Source organism: Metarhizium brunneum, chromosome 4 (genome assembly GCF_013426205.1).
Source record: "Metarhizium brunneum chromosome 4, complete sequence".
NCBI lineage: Eukaryota > Fungi > Ascomycota > Sordariomycetes > Hypocreales > Clavicipitaceae > Metarhizium > Metarhizium brunneum.
Window position 1 is genome coordinate 2,224,562 of NC_089425.1, and position 22,044 is coordinate 2,246,605.

The window sequence follows — 22,044 nt, forward strand, 5'->3', positions numbered from 1 at the left end:
ACACCTAAGATCTTCCCGCTCGTATGGCCCATGCCGATTCCCCCGACAGTTGTGAAAACCATCCATTAAAGCATCTCATCGTACAAGACTACGTCATATCCTTTTCTCGCATAACAGGTATGATGTCTTCTGTGTGGCAAACAATTTCCACAGATAAAAAAAAACACACGAACAAAAACCCGGGCGGCAAAATGAAGCTTTGCATCGGAGCCGGTTCAACTCTTCAGGCTGCTTCCAACGCTGCTAACCTTCTCGCTAATTTTGCTTCCGAAGCCACCCATCCAGGTCGGAACCTTGACATTCATGCGTATCCTACCCTCCACGACAATGTTGATCACGTTGATAATGGCGAACGTTGTTGATCCTAGTGCTCGGAAAATAGCCAACGAAGCAACAGCCCACAAAATGAAGCGCAGGTAGAAATTGTCCCCGATTCCCTTATTGCTATAGATTTCGGAAACGGCCATTGCAAGTATACCGTTGGCAATCATCCAGGTAACAACCATGTACGTTCGTACACTCTTGTAGTAGTCCTCTTGCATCTGTGCCTCGCTGACAGGCGATGCAGGGACAGCAAGGCGATCACGGAGGTTTCGTAGTGCCTCATCATAGCCACTGTCGATATCAAGCTGTTCACTTGGCATTTCGAGTTCAACCGTTTCTCCTTTGCCAACAGCACCTCCAAGATCTGTCTTGATCACATTATCACCCTTAGTACCCCAAGTAACATCATGCGTGTTACAAAAGGCGTACACTTGCAAAGTGCAGATGTAGCTCGGCAGAAGTAGGAAGTATTGCAAGGACGACGTAAACATGTGCCACGGCTCCAAATAGAGGAATGACATCACAAAGTACAATCCAATTGTTGACGTCATTGACACAATGAGATTCGTGAAAACATTGTTGCCGATTGCAAAATCCTGACTTTTGCCCGTGAGTTGTCGAACCACAATGTAGATACAGGCGAAACTGGTATAGGTCATAATCACCCCATATATGATCATACTAGCTAGATAGAGCTTTTTGGCTCCTTGTGGTCTATTACCAAGGGAGAGAATGAATTGTGTTGCAATAAGCAGTACACATGTGTATCTCAGAATGGTAAAAATCACGCTGCCAATGTTGTGACCAAAGGGGTCGACTGTCTTGTCTGTAAGACCACCAGCAACAAAGTAGAAAGTAAGGTAGAAGTTCGCAAGTGAAAAGTACGTGAATAGGAGCTGTACAAACTGATACACGAATTCAATGTAAAGCAGAATCTTGCGTGCGATGGTATGATCCGTGGCTAGAATCTGACGAAATTGAACGAGGGAGTAAACAGCCGCAAAAAAAGCGCCGTTCAGCCAACGTCGTCGTTGAGAAATAAACTCTGGGACAGCATCTGAGGATTGTTAGTCTTGCCGCCTTCGTAGAGGATCACAAAGTTAGAGCATTTGAGTGAAACAAGACAAAGGACTTCAAGGCAACAAAGCCTCCCCTTGAAAGAAAGGGGAGGCACGGGAGCGAGGAGGATAAGACTAGAGAAAAGAAGAATAAAACGAGACAACTTACCGGGAACATCAGTCTCTCCTGTGCAGCTTTTCACATATTTGAGTACCCATCTCTCGCCTCGTTTAGCTACCAGCTCCCAGCACAGAATACGATCTTCAGCTAGGTACATGTTGGCTGTAAATACATCGGCATGCTGTCCATGAAGCGTTTCGCCTTTGAAGTACTGGCTAAGCGGCCCATGTCCAGTTTCATCATTCTGCAAGGCATGATATCGGTAGGCGCTAAGAGCGCCGGGAAGGACAGTGATGTAGCCGAACACAGATTCCAACGGCTTATCGAGGATATTTGATAGCTTATACTCGAAATTCTGTGAGGCAACCAAGGGGTTTAACAAATTGGATCCGAATCTTCCCTTCATGGCTTTAATTTCGCCACAGGCGCCTGCGACGTTTGAATCGGTGTCAAACGCTTTCCAAAGATGATAGAGAGAATTGCTTCCAGGCCGTGTTCCCACGTCGAGTAAAATGCAAACGTTGGGATTCAGTGCCTTTCCAAATGCGTTGAAAAACCAACGATGCGAGTTTAGTTTGCGAGAGTTCTTTTCTTTCAAGCAGAATATCAGCTGGCACGGAACGATGCCCTTTTCGGCACCCTTGAACTTCAGGTCAGCGTCCAGCGAGACCTGAGTCGTATACTCGTACACGTGAGCCTGGACAGCACGGTTGTTAACATAATTTTTTGCAATGCCATGTTGATAAACACCCATGGCAGCCAGGGCGTCAAGTGTTCGTGGGTGAATCTTTTCACGGCCATCCGAGATGATACACACAACGATTTTCTGCCATCCATTCTCACCCCACGTTCTTGAGCGAGACCGAGAACAAAAGTGTGAAATATTCTTCATCACAGCGTGCATTGTCCTGGTGAAGCAGATTTCGTCTTCGTTATACATGGTGATGCATATAAAGAGCTCTGTTTCTCGAGTGGTTCTGCCGATGGACTGTCGTAAATTGTATCCCCTGTCAACGAAGTCGTCTGGATCACACGTTACTGCTGTGTATCTCATGTGGGTAAACTCGACCTCGTTACGACGGGGAAGAAAGCTATACAAGATGGTGGGAATCTTGCACTCCAGGACCAATTCTCCGTTGATGAGCTGGACCTCCTTTTTGGACATTTGAGGGGCTCGCACGCCTCTCCGTTCCTGAGCACCGTCTGGGGCCGGGCCGTAGTGCTCGACCTTGGCGTAATCCTCTGCATCCTCGTTTAGTGTTTCTTGAGAACCTGACATGAAGGAGTCACGGTGGGTCGGGAGTGGACGAGAATCGCTGAGATCAGTCTCTGGGCCAAAGACATCGTCGCTACCGTCGAGAGGGATAGATACAGTTGCGTCGTCGGCAAAAGCTTGCGAATTGCGACCCGAGTTCGAGAAGAGCGGTGCCGGGGGTAAAGGGCGGCGCGGGCTTCCTCCATATCGCGACGACGGAGTTCCAGGCCTCGGGCTTCCATTGAGATCCGAAGGCTCGTAAGACACATTTGAAGGAGGCGGGCGTGAAAATTCGGACACTCTGGACGACGGGGTCCAAGGTCGATGAGGGGAACTAGTTTCCCTGTTCGCAAAAGGCACGTAACTTGAATCGGGAGGAGGCATGCTCGGGGTCTCATCTAGGACTGAGGCTGATCTAGAGTGTGACGAAACAACACTTGGTTGATATGATCGACGGGTTGTTCGCGGTCTAAGAGTCGCACGAGGTGAGCCATTTCTGCTTGGGTGCATTGTACCGTGGACCTGGCCAGTTTCTTGGAAGACGGCAAAGGTGCCAAATGGTCACAGATCTATCTCATCCAGCACAGCAGCTCGAGGCGATCGCTTGATCTCACAGGAACTGTTTGGGGCAGGCTAACGATGGACCGGGAGTGCTGCTGGATATATAGACAGCCGCAGGTCATGCCATACGCCGGGCGTAGCTAGATATAAGATAGGCTGTCTTGCTGGGGATATGGGAGTACGGAACAAGATTCGGGAGAGCAACAGTGGTGCAGTTGCAATGTTATCTAACGTGGTTGGAGAGGGAGAGCCTTGAGGCGGTGCAAATTGATGAAGGGAATTCCAAGGGCCCCAAGTCACAGCAGACGAAGTGGTGGCAGGCAACTACTTACGAGCTGTGGTCGAAGGGATCCTCGAAGGATGTCAATAGCCTAACGGCGGCAGCATTCTGGCCCGTAGGGGTATCATGCTCATCCTCGTAGCTGGGTAGTGTGTATTCTGGAGGCCGCGGCGGGGTGTCTGGACGATCCATTGTCGTGGATGTGGGCAAGAGCGGATTGAAAATGCCTTGTTTGGAATGCGGCTCTTGTTAGCAAGCCAAACAACAATGAGTGTGGGCACTTTGAGGTATGCGACTTCGGACGAGGTTATCTATGGCGAGGCTGAATTGAAAGAAGAAGAAAACAACAACAACGGGCAATCGGATGCTCAGGATTCTTGAGAAGGAAACTGTCATGAATCAATCTGACCTGCAGAGCTGAAAGCGATGAGAGAACAGAGACGATTTTGTTTTGACAGGCCGCCATGAAGTCGACCGAGGCAAGGCGCAAGAGGCAACGTGCGGCTGGTGCGAGTCGGGCCAAGTCAATAGTACATCGTCGCAGTTGGGGATGGCCGTTGGCCTAGCAACGACGACCGCACGCACGCCGTGCCACGAGCACCTTGGAGAGGCGAGAAATCAGCAAATGTCATGAATGTTACCAAGTCCCACTGGGAATCCTGTGCATCACATCGAATTCTCTTGGATTCGAATTTCTCATTTGTGTCGATACCCAGTCTCGGTACCGGGAGCGTGTCCATTGCGGCAAATATTGCCTACAACTCCTTTGAGGGCTTCCGTGACATGCATTGATTATACGTGAGCACTTGGCCTGGTCTTGTCGGCCCGGCAGTCGACGAATTACATCAACTCCGACCGCCCCTCCTTCGTCTCAAAGTCTATTCTTCCCCACGAGTGCAGCAAGCCTTGGACGTTCGCTACTCGATAGTACGCTAGACGGCAAGCCATGACACACCATGACACCACGATACCCATGCAAATCATGCAGACAATCCTCGCATCGTCTTCTAGACTTCCGTGGAGTGGAATCAGGTATATCCTCGTCTTCTCCTCGTGGTGCTGGGCAGTGCCCATGCGGGTTGAAAACAAAATGTCCCCGTGCAATCTTGCGTTGCGAGGCCTTTTTTTGCCCGTAAAATCATCGAGCTCAAGTGTTCTTTCAAAAATTCCTCCTTGTCCTCTCATCTCCATCGCCAACTGTGGAAAATAAGATGCTGCCTATAAGCACCAACATTCACACGACACTTCTTGGTGCTCTGTACCTTGCGAACTGGTGTCTTGGACAGAATTCTACTCAGTACGTTGGAGCCCATGTCCCATCCGGCACATCCATCGTTGGCAGCTATGGAGGGCAATATCGTCCTCAAGTGCACTTTTCGCCCCCCAGCCACTTCATGAATGACCCGAATGGCATGTTTCGAGACCACAACGGCACATGGCACCTCTATTACCAGTACAACCCCACAAAGAGTGTTGCGGGAAATCAACATTGGGGACATGCGACCTCGCAAGATTTATATCATTGGACAAACCAACCAATTGCCCTGTTCCCCCCGAAGAAGAATGTATACATCTTTTCTGGAAGTGCAGTCATTGACAAGAACAACACTTCTGGTTTCTTCGGCAACCAGTCCAATGGCGTTGTTGCAATTTATGTGAGTATCCTTGGCCCATTCGCATGTGAATTATCCAGATGTATACTGATTCTGTCGTAGACATTGGCAGAATATTTAGATGACGGAAGCCCCGGTCCCCAATCTCAGGCCATCGCCTACTCGTATGACAGTGGCTTCACCTTCACCCCGTTTGACGGCAACCCTGTCATACCGAGCAACTCCTCGCAGTTTCGCGATCCAAAGGTCGTCTGGTACGAAGACCACTGGGTAATGGTGGTTGCTTACGCCCAGGAATTCGCAATTGGCATATTCACCTCACCAGATCTGATCGAGTGGACTCATGCCAGCAACTTCTCCAATCAAGGTCTTCTGGGTCTGCAGTGGGAATGCCCAAACCTAGTGCGCATGCCGCTGTACACGGAAGACGGACAAAGACGAGACGATATGTGGACTATGCTAATCAGCATCAACCCAGGGGCGCCGGTGGGTGGTTCTATTACAGAATACTACCCTGGAACTTTTAACGGGACCCATTTTGAAGCAGTTGATTCAGTTGCCCGCATTGCCGATTTTGGCAAGGACAATTATGCCGGGCAGTTCTTTTTCGGTGTCCCAGCCGAAGAAGATCCCGTGTCTATTGCCTGGGCATCTAATTGGCAGTATACCCAGACTGTTCCGACTGCACAGGAGGGCTGGCGTAGTGCAATGAGTCTCCCTCGCCGGAATTACTTGACAAGAATTGACCGTGTTGGCTGGAAACTGATAAGCAGCCCGTATGATATGCAGCCAATCATGGGGAGAAATCTAGCGTATAACCAGAGCCTTGTCAACGGATCCTTGACGGTTGACTTTTCAGACATAGCCTCCAATGCGGTGTACTGGGAGGTGAATGTGACTGGCTTACCAAAGAAAGGGATACCGGAAATGGCCACCTTGAATTTCACGCTTCTTAGTCCTATAACAGCAGAGTACATCAGAGGAGGGTATTACTTTGGCGGCGACAATCCGTTCTATCTTGACAGAGGCGGTGCAAAAGGCTTCGACAACGTCTTTTTCACTGACAAGCTATCTACAAATAGTTTGTTCTGTAACGGTAGCTGGTCGATGAAGGGAGTGATGGATCGGTCCATACTTGAATTATTTCTCAATGACGGCGTCGACAGTGCTACAGCGACTTTCTTCGCCACACAACCGTTGACGTTCTTGATCATCAGTACGTCCAGTTTGCCTCATGGCACACGGGTAAGCACTCGTGTCAATGCTTTAAAAAGTACCTGGCAGCAAATGGAAGACCCAGGAGATGGCTTGGTGCACGGAAACATCTCCATGCAGGAAACGGCCTCAGAGGCCATGAAGCACTTGCTGCAATCCATGTGAATTGGATATTTGTGCTTGCTGCGACAAAGAGAGAAGCAGGCCTGGGCTGTCTCGAATTATAGGTCACAAAATTACAAAAATGATCATAGACAACCGTATTCATCGGTTCTGACGTTTCTATCGCTACTATACCTGTTGCAGAAACATCGTTGGGACGAAGCTTGCCAACATAAAAGCTCCATGCCTGGCGCTCGGTGATGTTGAGAATACATATTCACCTCTCATATAGTTCCTAATTCCAAGAATCGCCATTGTTACTTTAAATAATGCAGTAGCCAAAGCAGCTCCTAACGTCCATCCAAGTGCGGCATGGCAGCTTTTTACGGACACATTGCCGGGCTTATGTAGAATCTGCATGCAAGCCCGCCAACAGACAGCAGGGTGAGATTCCCTGACAGCTGATGTGGCCTATTTGCTTATAAGGGAAAAAAAAAGAAGAAGAAGAAGAAGAAGAAAAAAGCTAACCTGCTCCACAGTAGACTACCAGAAACTCATGGCCTATCTCGTATGGGCCGCAAAAGATAGCACCAGTGGTATATATCCGGATCAGTGGTCTTTATTTTCGGGGCTGGGATCTTGGCAATAGTTTCAACATGGAACGGCAGTTGATGGTTGTCAAAGCGTGATGCAGAAAAACTCAGAGATATCCACAATGCATCGTCGGCTAAACGGCTTCTTACTCCCTGCGCCATTCGAAGCAAAGCGGCCTGGCCACCACAGCATACGGCGTCGACGGTACTTTTATCAATCACCAAGTCAAACTTTCCATCAGCTCTGCGGCCAATCTCCGGCCCGGCGTAGGCAAGCTGGGTAGTGTCGGCTACTGTGTAATGCGTAACGACGTTGCCAAATGCCTTTTCCTCGAGCTGCCGCCCCCTCTCGACGGCCAGTGGCTCATAATCAAGGTTGCAGACCTTGTGGAAGCCGCGACTACGTAGATGGTTCTGTAAATCGCTCGTACCAGAGCCAAGGTTAAGGATATGTGCCGATGACGGGTCCAGGGCTTCCAGAAAAGGCTCTATAATAAATACGAACTCGGATGAAGAAATGAGCCATTCGAACGAGGTTTCGGACGCGAATCGATCGTGCCAATAGCTCTGCTTTTCGAAATCCGCTGGCATCGTAGCGACATTCAGCGGCGGACAGGGAGCGGTCCAATGCAATGTACTGACTGGGCCAGCGAGGTTGGATTATCCAGCCACGGTGGCAGCATGTACATTGGAAGCAAATGGGTTATTGACAATGACGATGGGGCACGATACGGTAGGGCGTATGGTAAGCGAGGATGTAATTCTCCTCTGTATGTGAAACTTGCGAGACAAGGCCGAGTTAGTTACCGTGTGCATAGCAAACTGTCCAGTAGGACAAGTTGAATGTAAGGAAGCTGTTGAATACAAAACTCCAGTTTCAACTGCTCGACAGACATACCTGGGTGGTGCTTGACAAGCTGTCGGGTCAGGTCAGAGCATGCCAGATGACTACGAGCTTCGTGTTATTACGGACAACATCACCAGTTAGTTGACCTTTTCAACCATGACTGTAAAGGTTTTGGTGGGTCTGTTGTCTGGAGCGAGGCCTCAGTGTCTTGCCATGGGCATCCCAGGCTCAGAGAACAAAGGTGGTTGGCCCGGGGCAAGCCGGGCCGTTCAATTCCTTGTGGCGGCCGAAGACTCGAGTAAAACAGTAAAGTACAGAGTAGTAATTACAGACATCAGAGTCCAATGCCGGCAGTAGTAGTACTCCGTACTCGTAGTTCCAAATGTGAGATTTGCATGCACTTCGTGGCGTGTATTTGCCGTGTGAATGTTGACTGGTGGTCCCCAAATAGAAACGCCAGTCGTTGCAACTAGTCTGGCACTACGGAGTACTATCACAGGTTCATTGCCGTTGTTAACAGTGGCGTCGACGTGGGTGCGGATGGACCTGCACAGCCTCCAGATGTCAGGAAGGGGGCATGATGAACTTAGCACTGACCAGACACAGCCACGACAGCCTCTGGACTGGCATCCATCTAAGCAGCCAAGACTCGTATCCCGGGGTGCTGAGGTACGGGAGACTCAGTGCTGTCTCCTGGGCGTGCCTGACGTGCTGGAGACCGCGTGGCTCAGCGGCCCAAGGACCCACCACCAAACTCCAGTCTCCATCCGTCCTGTCAATCCCAAGCCACACGCTTCAATGTGATTGCGACGCTGCCAGCCGCCCGTCAGAGGGTCAACAAATGCGTCGACTTGGAACTGAAACAAAATCTCCCTTGACCCTCAAATTATCGGACCTACCTACTCACTCCTCGCATCGTTTTCTTCTGTCGTCGCTCACCCCACTTTCTTTATCCATCTAGTTTTCCGCTTCGACTTTCATGTCGCCAGTTTTGCTACCGGGTTAAAAGTCAACGAACGTTGAGTCTGTTGGAGAGAACTCGCCCATCCGTTGGTTTTCGCGATAGCATCGCCAACTAGACCGTCGTTGCTTGTCGACTTGAATTATTGGAAACCATCCGAGTCCCGCCTTGGCCGTCTGTCCGTCCTCTCGCCATGGCACCGCCTGTTCTTCTTTCTGCAATGATGCCTGCCGTCAGTCGTCATGTCGACGACAAACACCAACTTGTACATTCGCTATTTACCCGGGACTTGCAGAATCCCACACATACACAGAAAGTTACACTCGGTGTCATCGCTGCCTATGTCGTGGCTATCGCTATTCTTTGGAACGTTCCGTATCTGAAAATGATACTCTGGCCATTCAAGGTAAGCTCTCAGTTCTAGTTGGGAATATAAAACTACAATAAGAAGGGTTCATGCCACGATTCGGCTGGGGTGGTCGGCTTGTGGCGTTTATCTACTTCAAAATCTCGCCCCTCCTCTTTCCTCGGCGCTAACATGGTCTCGTAGATGCTCGTCATCGCATTTCATGAATTCGGTCACGCCATCACCGCAGTCTTGACGGGCGGCAAAGTCGAGTCTATCAGCCTTGACCCCAACGAAGGCGGCGTCACTCGCATGCGAGGTGGCATCAGTGCCATCACCCTCCCCGCAGGTTACTTGGGCTCTTCGCTCATCGGCGCCCTGCTCACCTTTTGCGGTTTCAACATTGTCGCCTCCAAAGTTGCCAGCATCGTCCTCGCTGTCTGTTTCTTATTGACGTTGTGGTGGGGGAAGCGCGACTGGCTAACCATTCTCACCATTGTCCTTGCTATCGGTCTCCTAGTTGCCTGCTGGTTCATCGTCCATGCCCAAGCTCTACGTTTCGTTGTCCTCTTCATTGGCGTCATGTCTTCACTATACAGTGTCTGGGACATTTGCGACGACCTTATCCTTCGCAAAGTAAACTCATCCGACGCCAGCGTTTTTGCAAAGCGATACGGTGGTTCTTCCCAGTGCTGGGGAGTCATTTGGTCCATCATTTCGATTCTCATCATGGCCGTCGGTATCGTCGCCGGTCTGGCTGCCTTTTCTCAGTCTTTTGAGCAACAGCAACAGGACTCGCAGCATTTCATACCAACTTGATGGTGCTGCAGCCTGGTGAAATGCCACGATGTGATGCGCGATCTTTCTGCTTTTGTTTGTATACTTGATTTGGGAGAAAAAGAAATGTTTTTGGGCCCCCTACTGTAATTAGCCTTCTGTTGGAGTCAGGCGTAATGTCCTCATTTTTGTCTTTTGATACGGGTTAGGAGCGGCGCGAGATACCCAAGTTAAGAGTTTTAACAGAGGCTTGCCTTCAAGTCGGAAAAAAGATTTCATGTGTATGGTATACTTGGCCACTACTGGTAAAGACTTGCTCTGGAGCGAAATGATGGTAGATGACGTACTGGTTTGCGACACGTGCATTGTGCTACGGCTACAGTGGTGAAAGGGGCGTAAAAAATAACTTGATGTCTAATTCAAAAATCCATTCCCAATATTTACGAGTAAAAAGTATGTACAGAAGTCTTGGCCCATGTGTATACAAGATGATAGACCAGAACGTTTGAGAATGTTCCCGCCCTACCCTGGGTACGGTGTATGCTTCATCACCCTTGATACCATACGCCCGTCGCATCCGGTTACTGTTGAGTCGGGATTTGTACATCTTGCAACACGTTTTCAAAGGGTGCAGTTCAGAATAAAAAATCTGCCGCTCCATTAGGCCAGGTCGCTGACAACTTCGCCAAGGAAGCCTTCATTCGCATAAAGCTGAGACATGTCCCACATCATAACACCGCCGAAGCTGGTGAACTTTTTGGAGTAGGCAATGACGGCCTTGAGCTTCTCTCCATTGGTGTAACCGCCACCGGCTCCTTTGTTGGCTGGGATACCGAGCAAAAGCTTGACATTGGGGTTCTTGCTGCCCTTGGCCCACTTGTCCCAGACATTAAAGTTGAAGGCGTCCTGGGTATCAGATCCCGGCTTGAAGTTGGAAACACCACACCAGTTGTTGTAAAATTGTATCATGACGAAGTCAAACGCAACAGCGTTAAGAGCAGAGCCGACAGCAGCATCAGGGAAGACACACTGAGGCGCGGCCGTAAGGTAAAGCTTCTTTCCACCACCGCCGTCCATCAAGCTTCGCAGTTTGGCGCCGAATGCTGGAAGGTTGTTGGTCGTCGATTCAAAGTCGAAATCGAAACCGTCTACGACAGCCGATCCAAAGGGCCGGTCAACCTTGCTGCCAGAGGGTACAGGCCCGAACATGTCCCAGACAGACTGTGCGGCCTTCTCAGCGTCCCGGGTGCTGGACCAGCCGCCTTGGGAGTAGGTTGCACCACCGAGTGACAAGACTATGGTCTTTTTGAACTTGGTCTGGCATGTCTTGATGTCTTTCCTGTCAAGTTGCACAACAATACCGGTTAGGATGGTAATCTTTACAGTAATAGAATGAACCAGTATTGCATTTGGACTTGGTCTGTTGAGAACATCAACTTACTCAATCTCTGGGCATTTGAGAAGGTTTGAATTGTCAGGAAACTTGTCGCATTTGTCTCCGGCGTTGGCAAAGTTGGTAATGGGAGGAGAAATGCCATTCATGAAAGCAATCGGGATTATCTAGATGCGTGAGATTAGAACGTGGGGTCGGCGCACAAATACCAGCGGCTACGGAGAGGCATCATGAGCAATGCTTACACCCATATCGGCATCTACAAGCCGCAAAAGGAGATTTAGTTAGGACTTGGATGCGTCAAGTTTTGGCATGCGCAGAAAAACTCACTCTCGCAGTAATGTGCCAGGCCCTGCTGGACATTTGGGCCGCTTCCCTGTCCAAAAGAGTTTTGTCCTGGGGAAATCTTGTAAGCGAAAGCCATCAAGGCCGAATACAGCTCCGTTGTGAGGACGTACCCCAGTACACGGCAATGTTCTTGTGAGAACCTCCATTGAAGCCAGCCAGGGCAGAGGGAAGCGCCGCCAGCAAGCTGGCTGCAGAGGCCAAAGACCAGAAAAAAGAAGACATTTTCAACTTGTTCAAGTGCCCCCCAGGAGTAACACGCCTAGCCAGAGGTGTGTGGGAGAATAGACCAAGAGAATCTTGTTTGTGATGGAGACCGTAAATTGACTAGAGGTGTGTGACATGGCACAGGCATGGCAGTTATATATATTTGAGAGTGAACATGTGGATGTATTAGAGACCCCCGTGAAGAGCATCAGGCAACTCGATTGTTACCTGGAATGACATATACCAACACATCCCTGAAGTGTACATATGTGACGCTGGACGGTCCATTCAAGCATCTTTCTGCATGGTCGGTCCTTTGTACAAGGAATTGGGAAGTAGACCGAGTTGTTCATCCCAGGGATAAGGCTGCCAATGCTACTTTGCGAGAAGGCAAGGATGTAGTGGTGCTACCGTGAAGGATCACGGCTCGCCAAGAACTGCCAGGCTCTAGACCGTGACCGGTCTTGTATTCCAAGGGCCTAGAGTAACACAGATGATGGTACCGGGCGCTTATCACAGTCACTTGTCCCAGAGCAGTGTATATCTGATGAACTGCAGTGTTCAAGACTTCGACGATGCAGATATGATCTTTCTGGGTGTATAAGATGATTGTAATGTATAAAACACAGGGTCTACTCCCCGTGTCTGGCGGACAAGCTGATTGTACAGCAGATCCAACACCCTCAAGGTGCGCGTACTCGGCACTTGATTCTGAGACGTCGGGGATGTTCTTATACATCTAGCTCATGTGCTTGGATCATGGGTGTCGTCTTCGATACAAGCAGCTCAGGCAGGCTTACAAAATGGGACAAGAGAGGATTCACAACTGAAGGGGCGGTAAAATTCCTCCAGTCGTTTCACAGGATCTAGCCATGTACGACTCGGGGGGGATTCCGATTGCGTTTCGGTGCCACGAGGTTGCAAGTCAGCTGTGGAGAGCTTGTGAGCTTGTACACTCGCTGGCTTGATTTAGCCAGCCCATCTGCTACACATGAACATTTCATGGTCAACTTCCTACTTGAGTAGGTAGACGGGGCTTGTGAAGGTGTGAAGTCTATCCAGTGTGGCTCCCTCTTCATATTTCATGACGTTTCAAGTCTCCCGACCTTAATCTCGAGGGAGTAGCCGTGATTGGGCTAGAAAAATGATTAATGAAAGGGAAGACAATCCAATTCTTTGACGGGGTTACTAGTTACCTAGGCATGCAATGGCCTACTCCGTAGTTTGCCGATATCGTCCTGCATTCATGTTCCCCAGCAAGCAGCCTGGGTGCTGACTGTATTTGCCGTCGCAATGAGTGAAGACCAGAACTCGATGAGGCTACGCTGCCGGTGAGTCTAGCAAACGCCAGTCTTAGACGACTTCAGCTTCTAGTCTTGTTTGTGCCTGTGGCCAGAGAGAGCATCTCCCAAGATCCTTGTAGGGCCAACTGAAAACTGGCCTTATGGACGGGCACCAGAGCATGGCTAGGTATCTTTTTGTTCGCCCAAACTGTAATGTGGGAAAAGCAGAGCTTCCACAAGTCGGCGTTTGGAGCACGAGTGCCCATGAGCAGGTTCTGCGTAAGTACGGAGTAGGTGGTGAAGTATTCCGGGGTCTGCTTGATGGTGCATCAAGAGCCCAGAGGCTGCATAAACTCCGTGCCCTCAGGACGGAGGTACCTATTGCAGGGTACAGTGGGTTGTACCCGACAGAGTGCTCCGCGTCGAGCCAGGAGCTTTTCTTCCCTGGCCATGAAATTTCACCGAGGGAGTCAGTACAGTCAATACATTCATGCCAATGGATGAATCCATGGCGTTGCCGATTATTTGGCGTCACGCTCGTGCCTTGAAAATCGTTCTCTGCTGCCAAAGGCACATGCACACGACGGTGTAGATGAACAAGTCAGGGCTGGGGCTACATGGCGGTCAGGTTCAACGCCTGCCCGTGCCATATGCATCATTTGTCGTCCTTGGGTGCTCCATGTCTCGGTCTCTCTTTACCTTTCCTCATCTGATGACCGGCCATGGCAAAATGGCAAGGATAATGGAAGGCATCGTCGTCTGTGTCACAACGGAATAGTCATTATTGGGGATCACATCTAGGTTAAGAGTGCCCTTAAGTGCTTCCTTTTTTTTTATTAGGCTTGGCGTGGGGCACGGGACATTAAAGAGGAAGGCGGATGATGCAGCCCCTGGCTTAACCTCCAAGACGGAACCTCGAGAAGGATTTGACGTGCGCAAGTGTACATGTAGGCTCGCCGGGCCGTCGATCACTGCAGACAGGGGAAGGTGGGGGTTTAGAGGTCAACATTCGGCTTGGGAAGCACAAGAGGTCCAGATGTCCCCAGCATTTGACATGGAGTTTTCGATACATTGGACATCTGGAGCTCTACCGAGCAAACGCAGAAGCCAATGCCCCACGGATGAGCAGCTGCGAATTAGCTTTATGTGGGAGTCGGTCTTCTGCTCGACCTTGCCGTTGACGGCTTCAGCCTTGTAACGTTACTTCAACAGACTGGAATCAGCGTCAGGAGAATTGCCTATTGTCCCTGTTTTGGTCGCCCTTAAAAAGCCTTCGTCTGCGGACCAACTTTAAAACCACCACTACGGCGGCCAAGAGAGTGATCACAGCATTTTCGAATGACCCCCACTGAACCGTGGATTGGCCAGCTTGTTGCTTCGATACGCAGGTGGACCAAATGCAAAATTGCGACATGTCTCTTAAGAAGTACGTTGTACTTTTTTTTTTTACCAGCAGATAATTGGGTCGGGGACTCTATGTCTAAATAGACCTGATGAATTGAGGCGAGTGTGTGATGGGCCATCTCTAGGCAAAATATTAGCAGCAGTAGTAACAGTTTACAACGGCATCTGAATCATTTGGAAATCTGGCTTTAGACATTTGACGATTGGTATTGGGCCCATGGCTTTGCGCTGACTGGCAATGTGTCACGCGTTCCTGCTGTTTGGTGTATGGCGTTACAATAGCAACGACTTCATGGTCAGCTCCCTCGTTCACTACAACATCAATTGATATCACAGTCAAATAGGGGCCGCCATTGCATCCATTCCGGTATGATGCCAAGAGGTATAATATTTCTTCTTTTCATTTATTAAAAAAAGAAGAACGAAAAGTCAAACTATGAGTGACACCGTCTACAAACCTGTACACTTTCGAGGCCGCTCTTTGGCAGGCTTCTTTCAACCAGTCAACGCCATGCCCTTTCCCCTCCAATCCTTTCCCGTCCGAAAACATGTAATCATCAGCTAAGAAACAGCATGGCTCCCTCTGACTACCAACGTCCTCTGCGACCCCGTCCGCCACTGAAACCGCCTCGTCCCCCGCCTCCAGCTGACATGCCTTGCTCATAGCCATACCCTCCTTGATTACCGCCAAAACCACCGCCAAAGTTCTGTCCTTGGTTTCCCTGTGCCCCAGGACCTGCACCACCATTCTGCATACCCGAAAACATGGCGCTCATTTGACTGGGGTCCATCTGAGATGGGTCCATGCCCGACGCCATCATCTGTTGCATCATCGCTTGCATCTCCGGAGGCATCCCATCCATGCCTTGCATAGATGTTCCTCCCGCATTACCACTGCCTGGCATGCCCATGCCTCCCATCATCATCATGCTGTTGAAATCCTCCATCATCTTTTTGTTGTTTGATGCAAATGCGTCAGCCCCAAACTCCCCTCGAAGACTCTCTTGTTTCGCCGCATACAAAGCCCAGGTGAATTCATCAAAACCGTAGTTGAAGTAGTCGCTGATATCGGTACCCGGCTTTCTCCATGGCTTTTCGTTGTCAGGAAGATCTTGAGTTGTATGTTAGTTGCACAGTTCGTTTGAATCTACCGGTGGCAATACTCAAGCCTGACCTTCGTCAATGTTCACTTGTGTTATGGCCTTTCCTGCGGCGGGATACACTGGATTTGCGTTGACGTCAATCGTGGATTTGGACGCAGCTGCGGATGTCTGATCAGCGCTCGGTGCCGCGACACTTGCTACATTGTTAAGTGACTTTGGCTCGTCTTCCCGTTTTGTCGGGGCTGGCTTTGCTGGTGAATCGCCAGACGTCGACCGCTGGGGAATATTCCTGATATCGCTGTATTTGGATTGTCTGCACAAGAGTCAGTTGAGTTCAAACCACGTCACTGAGGTAGTTTCATTGGCTAGCGCTTACGTTGGAGGCGCTGCTGTAGTGCCGTCTTTTCTCTCCGTGATAATGTCAATGTCCTAGGAGGAGCTTTGTTAGCTACCCTGTTGCGCGGATGGGCTCGAATTTGTTCGTACAGAATCATCGTCATCTTCGTCCATTGCACCACTCTCATCCTCCTCCTCTCCCTCCTCAAGCTCCTCGGTCTTTGAGACTGTGCGTTTCTTGTCGTGTTGTTCGACCTTAGGCTCCTCCGGCTCGTAGAGGTCATCGTCGCCCTCGTCCATCTCCATTTCATGCTCAGACAAATCCGAGTTCATGGGGGCAAACCAGAAGTGAGAGCAGAAAAACCTCGAACAGCTTCACAAATATGGGAGGAAGGACAAATTGGAGCTCTGCAAGTTCAATTGTATCGTATAGGATGCTCTCGTCAAGCACGGATAGCTTCAAGTGTGGTGGGAACAGGTTCCCAGCTCCAGTCGAGCCGACATTTCTCCGTCTCGTCGTCGCGTTCCTGCACCTGCAGACCAGCAAAATTCAATGGCCATCTCTAGTTGCGCCAGGCCCCACCCTTCGTCCTAAAGTCAAGGTCCCCATCCAAGCAACTTCGCAAAAAGTCAGCTTCCGATGTGAGACGCGCTTCGCCGTTGACCACACCTCTCAGCGATTTTCAATGTCTCTTGCACGGTCAGCCAGTGTGCCGGGTGGTCTCACGATCAATACGGGCGCCGCCAATTCCTTGTAAGCCTCCCGCGTCCTCGAACCCTCGGAGCCTTGGCCCCTTTGCCTGTTCCTATGCCGTCTTCCTTTCTTTGTGGAAAGATCTTTCTTGTCCTACGCTTGGCAATAGTGTCTGCAGGGTTTGTTGAAGTTTGCCATTGCTGACAAGGGTTCCTCTAGAGGCACATCAACAATCCAGCCATCCGCGCCTACTGGGTTGTTTGGGTCCGGAAGCACGTCTGCTAACCCAGCAACTTCGACGACCGGCGGAATGGCGACCACTGGAAGTATATTTGGAGGCGCACAGCAAAAGGCAGGGACTGGCTTGTTTGGTTCCTCGACGACGGCCGCTCAACAGCCTAGCACTACCGGAGGATTGTTTGGAGGTGCGGCAAGCAATCAACAGACTCAACAGGCCACCATGACTGGCGGTGGTGGACTATTTGGCAGCACGGCGACAGGCCAGCAACAGTCTCAGCCAGCCAGCGGAGGCCTTTTCGGCAGTAATCCTACTGTGACGCAACAACAGCAACAACCGCAACAGGCAGGTGGCGGCCTTTTTGGCTCTGGAACAGCCAACACTCAGTCTACTACCACCGGAGGTGGCCTCTTCCAACAGTCACAGGCAAACCCGTCAGGGGGTCTATTGTAAGTAATATCATAACGCTGTTGGTGAGTTATCATGCTTACCAGAATTGTTTCGAAAACGCGTAGCGGCCAATCACAGCCCCAGCAAACTCAAGCAACAAGTCAAGTACCAGCAGTTCAAATCAACTATGATAATCTTCGGCCTCGGACAAGATTTGATGATCTTGCCAAACCTGTTCAAGACGAAATAGCTCTCATAGACAAAGGAATCCAGCGTGTAATCAAGATGAAGGATGAGATTGGAGAGTTCATGCCGCAACACGAGAAGGATATTGAACAACTAGGGCGAGATGTCAAGTTTGTGGAAACAAAGTTCAAGACGGTTCAAGTTGCTCTCAACCAGGACATCCAAACTGTCAAAGTGTTGCAAGACATGACAAAGAAGAGCATAACAGACGCTCAACTCTCATTTAAGGCGACCGACAACCTCAAGCTACCCACGCATTATCATCAGACTGGCCTTTTTGCTGGACCGACGTCGTCCGCAGACTCCAATGGAACCGACGCCGCCTCCGCGCATGCCAACGCGCAGGATCTTATCACGTATTTCAATCGGATTTGCGATGATGTGGAAAAATACAAGAAGAGGCTGGATGAATATCGAGGTGAAATCGAACGGGACATGCCCGGCGTGGAGAATGGGCTCTACGAGCAAATTCGGAGTCTACGGGACCGCAACGCTGCTGTTGGTGGTGCCGTCCAAGATCAGCTTGGACAGGTGCTGTCGGCACTGCGGGAGACGGGAAATGCAATTGTTGCACAGGCAGGGCAGATTGCTGATACCCGCGAGAGGCTTTCAAGATTACAGGCGGGCATACTCGACAGTGGTGTTTATGCCATAGGAATGGCCGGATGATGCTTGAAGGTATGATCAAGGCTACGGAGATAAATACGGACAGGAGAATAAACTACTCGGCGCGGCGTTGTGCGTGGTGTTATGCTGCCGGCAACTATTCTGGTGGGACAAGATGGCGACTACCAGCGCCTAGGAGGCTTATTTCAACGATGGCGTTCTACGGCCGGCATATACTGCATATACGCGAGTAGACCAGTCATGCATCTGGGACATTGTGTAAGTTTTGTGTTGTATTATGTTGTATTATGTTGTATCATGCAAAACGGGAGAGGGGACCGCACAGCATTTGGAAGGCACTCGACAATCTGTTAGCATTCCAAAGGCTATCTATCCCAGATCGGGAGACGAAGATTTTTGGACATGCCGGATCCATATATGGATAATGTCGTTTCAAAGAAGTAACGAATGGAGCCAGCCTGGCCCTCGCCACGTGGAAAAATTAAACAATATACTAATCACTATTCCTAAATTGCGCCGTGATCCTGATGTATGAAGTGTGAAAATGGGTATCCGTCCACCGATAGAAAGCACTGGGAGGCGGAGAAGACGTAGTGCCAATCTTCTCTCGCCTTTTTAAGAACGCCAAAGTAAAAACCACGAGAATCGTAGCATGCTAGTATGTCCCCTCACCGTCGTCTCCTTCACCATAATCATCGCCCATCTCATCGCCGTTGTCAAAATAATGCTCGGCATCATAGTCACCGGCATCTTCATCATCGTACACTTCATCCTCATCATCTTCTTCCAGCCCTTCGTCGTCTTCCGCGTCTATCCCCTCGTCGCCTTCGTCCTCACGCATGGCGTCGAGTTTCTCCAGGATATTCTTGCCGGTGCCGCGCACAGCCTCTGCTTCCTCGTCGACGGCGCCATCTAATGATGGCATTCCAAAGGCCTCTTCGGCGTTGGGCAAGGCGCTGACTTTGCTGAGTTCTAGTCTACGCTTTTTGCGCACGCCGACGCCGTCTTCGGGCTCGACGGTGTCTAGCAGCTCTGCGGGAAACATTTCGCGGCACACGGGGCGGGCAGCCCAGTCGGGCAGGGCTCGCTCTTCGCGAACAAATTTCTGGGAGTACGTCGGCATCGCAGTGAAGGGGTCAACCGAGGCCTTGTTTTTCACGCCGTACCGAGCGTTCATCTGTGCTTGGCCGTACATCTTTCTTGGCGTGGTCGGGTCGTGGAGGGATGTCCGCTTGGAGGTATAGAGAGGCGATGAGTGTATCTGGTGTCGCAAAAGCAGGAAGTGCTGGACTGCGCTGGCTTCGGCACTGGCTAAGTCTCGTGGCGCTGGGACAGTGTAGGGCTAGAGTATCAAAAGGTTGGTTCGCGACATGATCTTGATTGCTCAGCGTATTTGTATAAGGGAGCATACCGGAAACAGTTCTGATGGTCTCGCGTCAGGCTCATCGCCAGTATCCCAAGGCACGTTTGGACGTCCTCCGCCTCTCGCCCCTCCTCGGCCACCGCGCCCGCCACCTCGCCCGCCTCTTGACATTATAGTAGCAACAACAAGGGCGCGTTATTTTCTGCGGCGATGAAGCAGTAGGTAGCGGTGATGCGAAAATTATCGAATAGCAAGACTGCTTGTTTTCATGTTCTTGGAGGGGGGAAATAAACGGTCCGTTACAGTTAAGCTTGACATGGCAACCCAAAGAAGGAGAAAAAAAAAAGCTTGGAGTCGCATGCAGTAGACTAGACTGGTGGAGGCGGAATTGGGTCCGACGTCGTGTGCCCCGCCCGCCCAGAGTCAACATTATCTCTTTAGCTGTCCACTGGCTTGCGGAGACTCCTCTGCCATACAATTTTCTTAGATAAGCGAGTCTCCACAAGCCGGTAGGCAGCTAAAGAGATAGATTCTGTATTCTCTCACCACTTCAAATGTCACGCCTGAGTTCCAGCTTGTGTGTTTGGCTCCTTCATCCAGGTCAAACCAGTGGCTTTCAGATTTCTAAGCTTATTTTCTAAGGGTAGTAGTTTCGCAACTTCCATATTACTAAGAAACTTCGCACATCTGCACCGTCCACCACTTTTCGTTCCGAACCGTGTCCGACACAGATGAGCGCAAGAACAGTGCCAGAGTACAGTATGGACAACATCCCAATATCGGGCCTACAAGAGTTGCAGACTCATCTACAGCTGTTACTTGGTGACCCTTCTCTGCCATTCAACGTGAAGCTTTTAGACGATGTCGAGCTTCAGCTCACCGGTATGTCTTGATGCCGCCATGGCTCGTGAATGGAGGAGCATGAGGCCAACCATGACTGTCTCCTTCTGCTGACTATCTGAATATTAGAGGACAATATCCCCCCCCTCCTACCAGTCTTGCTGCCTCCCCTGACAGAAATTCTGAAGTCCACGACGCAAGACCCAACACCGTTACTGTCCCTGACAATCAAGCTACTGTCGCCACTATCATTCACTCGGACTCTTACCATTGCCGATCCGCCATCACTACTCACAGCTTTGAGCTCGCCACTGCCAGGGGCTAATTTGCTTGCACTGGCTATTATCCAAAAAGCTGCAAAGTCGCCCTCAGATGCATCTATACTGAGTACGTTGCCTGAGGTTGTCGAAATGCTTGTCAAGTCCTGGCTAGCCAGCACAGATGTAGGGGTCGGTGAGCGTGCAGCTAGAGTGCTCGGTGACCTGCTGGAGACAGACTGCGAGGCTGTTGACAATAATACACATATTGGCGATTCCAGGGCCCAAATTAACGGAGATGAAGTCATCAAGCGCCGTGTTCCAGGCCATGGCAGATTATGGCGCCTAATCCTGTTGAGCCGACCCAACCTAACCCTTATACAACAACTTTGCTCACCCAACTCTACATATCTGGGCCAACCACGTACTACGCACCAGGTTACTATCTCTCAGGGCCGGCTTCTAAGGCTTTTGCCGCGCCTCTGCACTCTAAACATCGGTGCCTTGAGCCATCCTCTATTCCAAGATCTTTTTGTCCTGCCGGAAGAAATCAGAAGCCGAGCGGGTGGTGGACTGCTTCAATGGGCAGCCCTCGGCATGGTGGACAAGTCGGACACGTTGATGCACCTCAGTCTTGTGGACTTTTTTGAAACTTTCGTCAGCGTTATGCGAGTGTCAAGACGCTCTGCTGAAATGGATGCATTTATACGCAAGCTTATGGCGACCGCGCTTGAGGGCGATAGCGAGCTTGAGGGTGCGCTCAAGACTCTCCCAGACAGGACTATTGAAGACGAGGCGGAGCCTCTACGGGCATACATAACAGGACTACTTAGCTAATACAACGGCCTCATATTCGTCGTATCGGAGCCACAACAGTTGATTAATTAACGGAAATCATTCTCCCTTCCCCGTAAGATCTCCCACTAGGGGGGGTCACGAGGCCACGGGCCTTGGACAAGTCAGCCCTAAAGCCATCATGCACCGCTCCCCTTGTCCATTATGAGTCCTATTTGCTTTTCACTTAAATGGCGAAGCATCATCTTGTAGATCCTGCCAAGTGTCCCTAGACGACACAACGCCCTTAGCCAGGCCCTTGCGAGTTGGAGTGTAGGCACCGCATTACACATGACGTGGCTGGCGAACAAACTCCGAATACTTCTGCTCAGGCACTACTCTCTGTAATTAATTTTCCAACTGGCCACAAACATGTCCAACCCGCTAGTGGTTCTCAATAACGTCAAGCGAGAGAACATTTCAGCCTCAAA

The 22,044-nt window shown here is 50.4% G+C and overlaps 9 protein-coding genes across 9 annotated transcripts; 4 read left to right on the forward strand and 5 right to left on the reverse strand.

Annotated features, from left to right (window-relative positions):
* Window positions 1–215: 215 nt before the first annotated feature.
* chs-2 (Chitin synthase 2) lies at window positions 216–3,791 on the reverse strand (the record flags this gene model as incomplete). Its single annotated transcript, XM_014690242.2, has 3 exons — window positions 216–1,381; window positions 1,552–3,227; window positions 3,652–3,791. 3 exons carry the CDS (start codon window positions 3,789–3,791, stop codon window positions 216–218), a joined length of 2,982 nt encoding a protein of 993 aa, XP_014545728.2.
* A 1,019-nt stretch (window positions 3,792–4,810) lies between these two features.
* SUC2 (Invertase 2) lies at window positions 4,811–6,592 on the forward strand (the record flags this gene model as incomplete). The annotated part of the gene is made up of 2 exons (XM_014690241.1): window positions 4,811–5,254; window positions 5,315–6,592. The coding sequence occupies 2 exons, from the start codon at window positions 4,811–4,813 to the stop codon at window positions 6,590–6,592; spliced, it is 1,722 nt and encodes a 573-aa protein (XP_014545727.1).
* A 491-nt stretch (window positions 6,593–7,083) lies between these two features.
* G6M90_00g073390 (uncharacterized protein) lies at window positions 7,084–7,713 on the reverse strand (the record flags this gene model as incomplete). The annotated part of the gene is made up of 1 exon (XM_014690240.1): window positions 7,084–7,713. The coding sequence occupies one exon, from the start codon at window positions 7,711–7,713 to the stop codon at window positions 7,084–7,086; it is 630 nt and encodes a 209-aa protein (XP_014545726.1).
* Window positions 7,714–9,123: 1,410 nt separating this feature from the next.
* G6M90_00g073400 (uncharacterized protein) lies at window positions 9,124–10,095 on the forward strand (the record flags this gene model as incomplete). Its single annotated transcript, XM_014690239.1, has 2 exons — window positions 9,124–9,336; window positions 9,481–10,095. 2 exons carry the CDS (start codon window positions 9,124–9,126, stop codon window positions 10,093–10,095), a joined length of 828 nt encoding a protein of 275 aa, XP_014545725.1.
* A 618-nt stretch (window positions 10,096–10,713) lies between these two features.
* On the reverse strand, window positions 10,714–12,016 carry chit33_1 (Endochitinase 33; the record flags this gene model as incomplete). Its single annotated transcript, XM_014690238.1, has 5 exons — window positions 10,714–11,392; window positions 11,495–11,613; window positions 11,692–11,705; window positions 11,777–11,842; window positions 11,905–12,016. 5 exons carry the CDS (start codon window positions 12,014–12,016, stop codon window positions 10,714–10,716), a joined length of 990 nt encoding a protein of 329 aa, XP_014545724.1.
* A 3,256-nt stretch (window positions 12,017–15,272) lies between these two features.
* On the reverse strand, window positions 15,273–16,457 carry FIP1 (Pre-mRNA polyadenylation factor FIP1; the record flags this gene model as incomplete). The annotated part of the gene is made up of 4 exons (XM_014690237.1): window positions 15,273–15,796; window positions 15,860–16,101; window positions 16,165–16,217; window positions 16,275–16,457. The coding sequence occupies 4 exons, from the start codon at window positions 16,455–16,457 to the stop codon at window positions 15,273–15,275; spliced, it is 1,002 nt and encodes a 333-aa protein (XP_014545723.1).
* Window positions 16,458–16,810: 353 nt separating this feature from the next.
* On the forward strand, window positions 16,811–18,361 carry NUP49 (Nucleoporin NUP49; the record flags this gene model as incomplete). Its single annotated transcript, XM_066130986.1, has 3 exons — window positions 16,811–16,878; window positions 17,038–17,505; window positions 17,572–18,361. The coding sequence occupies 3 exons, from the start codon at window positions 16,811–16,813 to the stop codon at window positions 18,359–18,361; spliced, it is 1,326 nt and encodes a 441-aa protein (XP_065987204.1).
* Window positions 18,362–18,974: 613 nt separating this feature from the next.
* G6M90_00g073440 (uncharacterized protein) lies at window positions 18,975–19,853 on the reverse strand (the record flags this gene model as incomplete). Its single annotated transcript, XM_014690235.1, has 2 exons — window positions 18,975–19,661; window positions 19,731–19,853. The coding sequence occupies 2 exons, from the start codon at window positions 19,851–19,853 to the stop codon at window positions 18,975–18,977; spliced, it is 810 nt and encodes a 269-aa protein (XP_014545721.1).
* Window positions 19,854–20,443: 590 nt separating this feature from the next.
* On the forward strand, window positions 20,444–21,616 carry G6M90_00g073450 (uncharacterized protein; the record flags this gene model as incomplete). The annotated part of the gene is made up of 2 exons (XM_014690234.1): window positions 20,444–20,564; window positions 20,652–21,616. 2 exons carry the CDS (start codon window positions 20,444–20,446, stop codon window positions 21,614–21,616), a joined length of 1,086 nt encoding a protein of 361 aa, XP_014545720.1.
* Window positions 21,617–22,044: the final 428 nt, after the last annotated feature.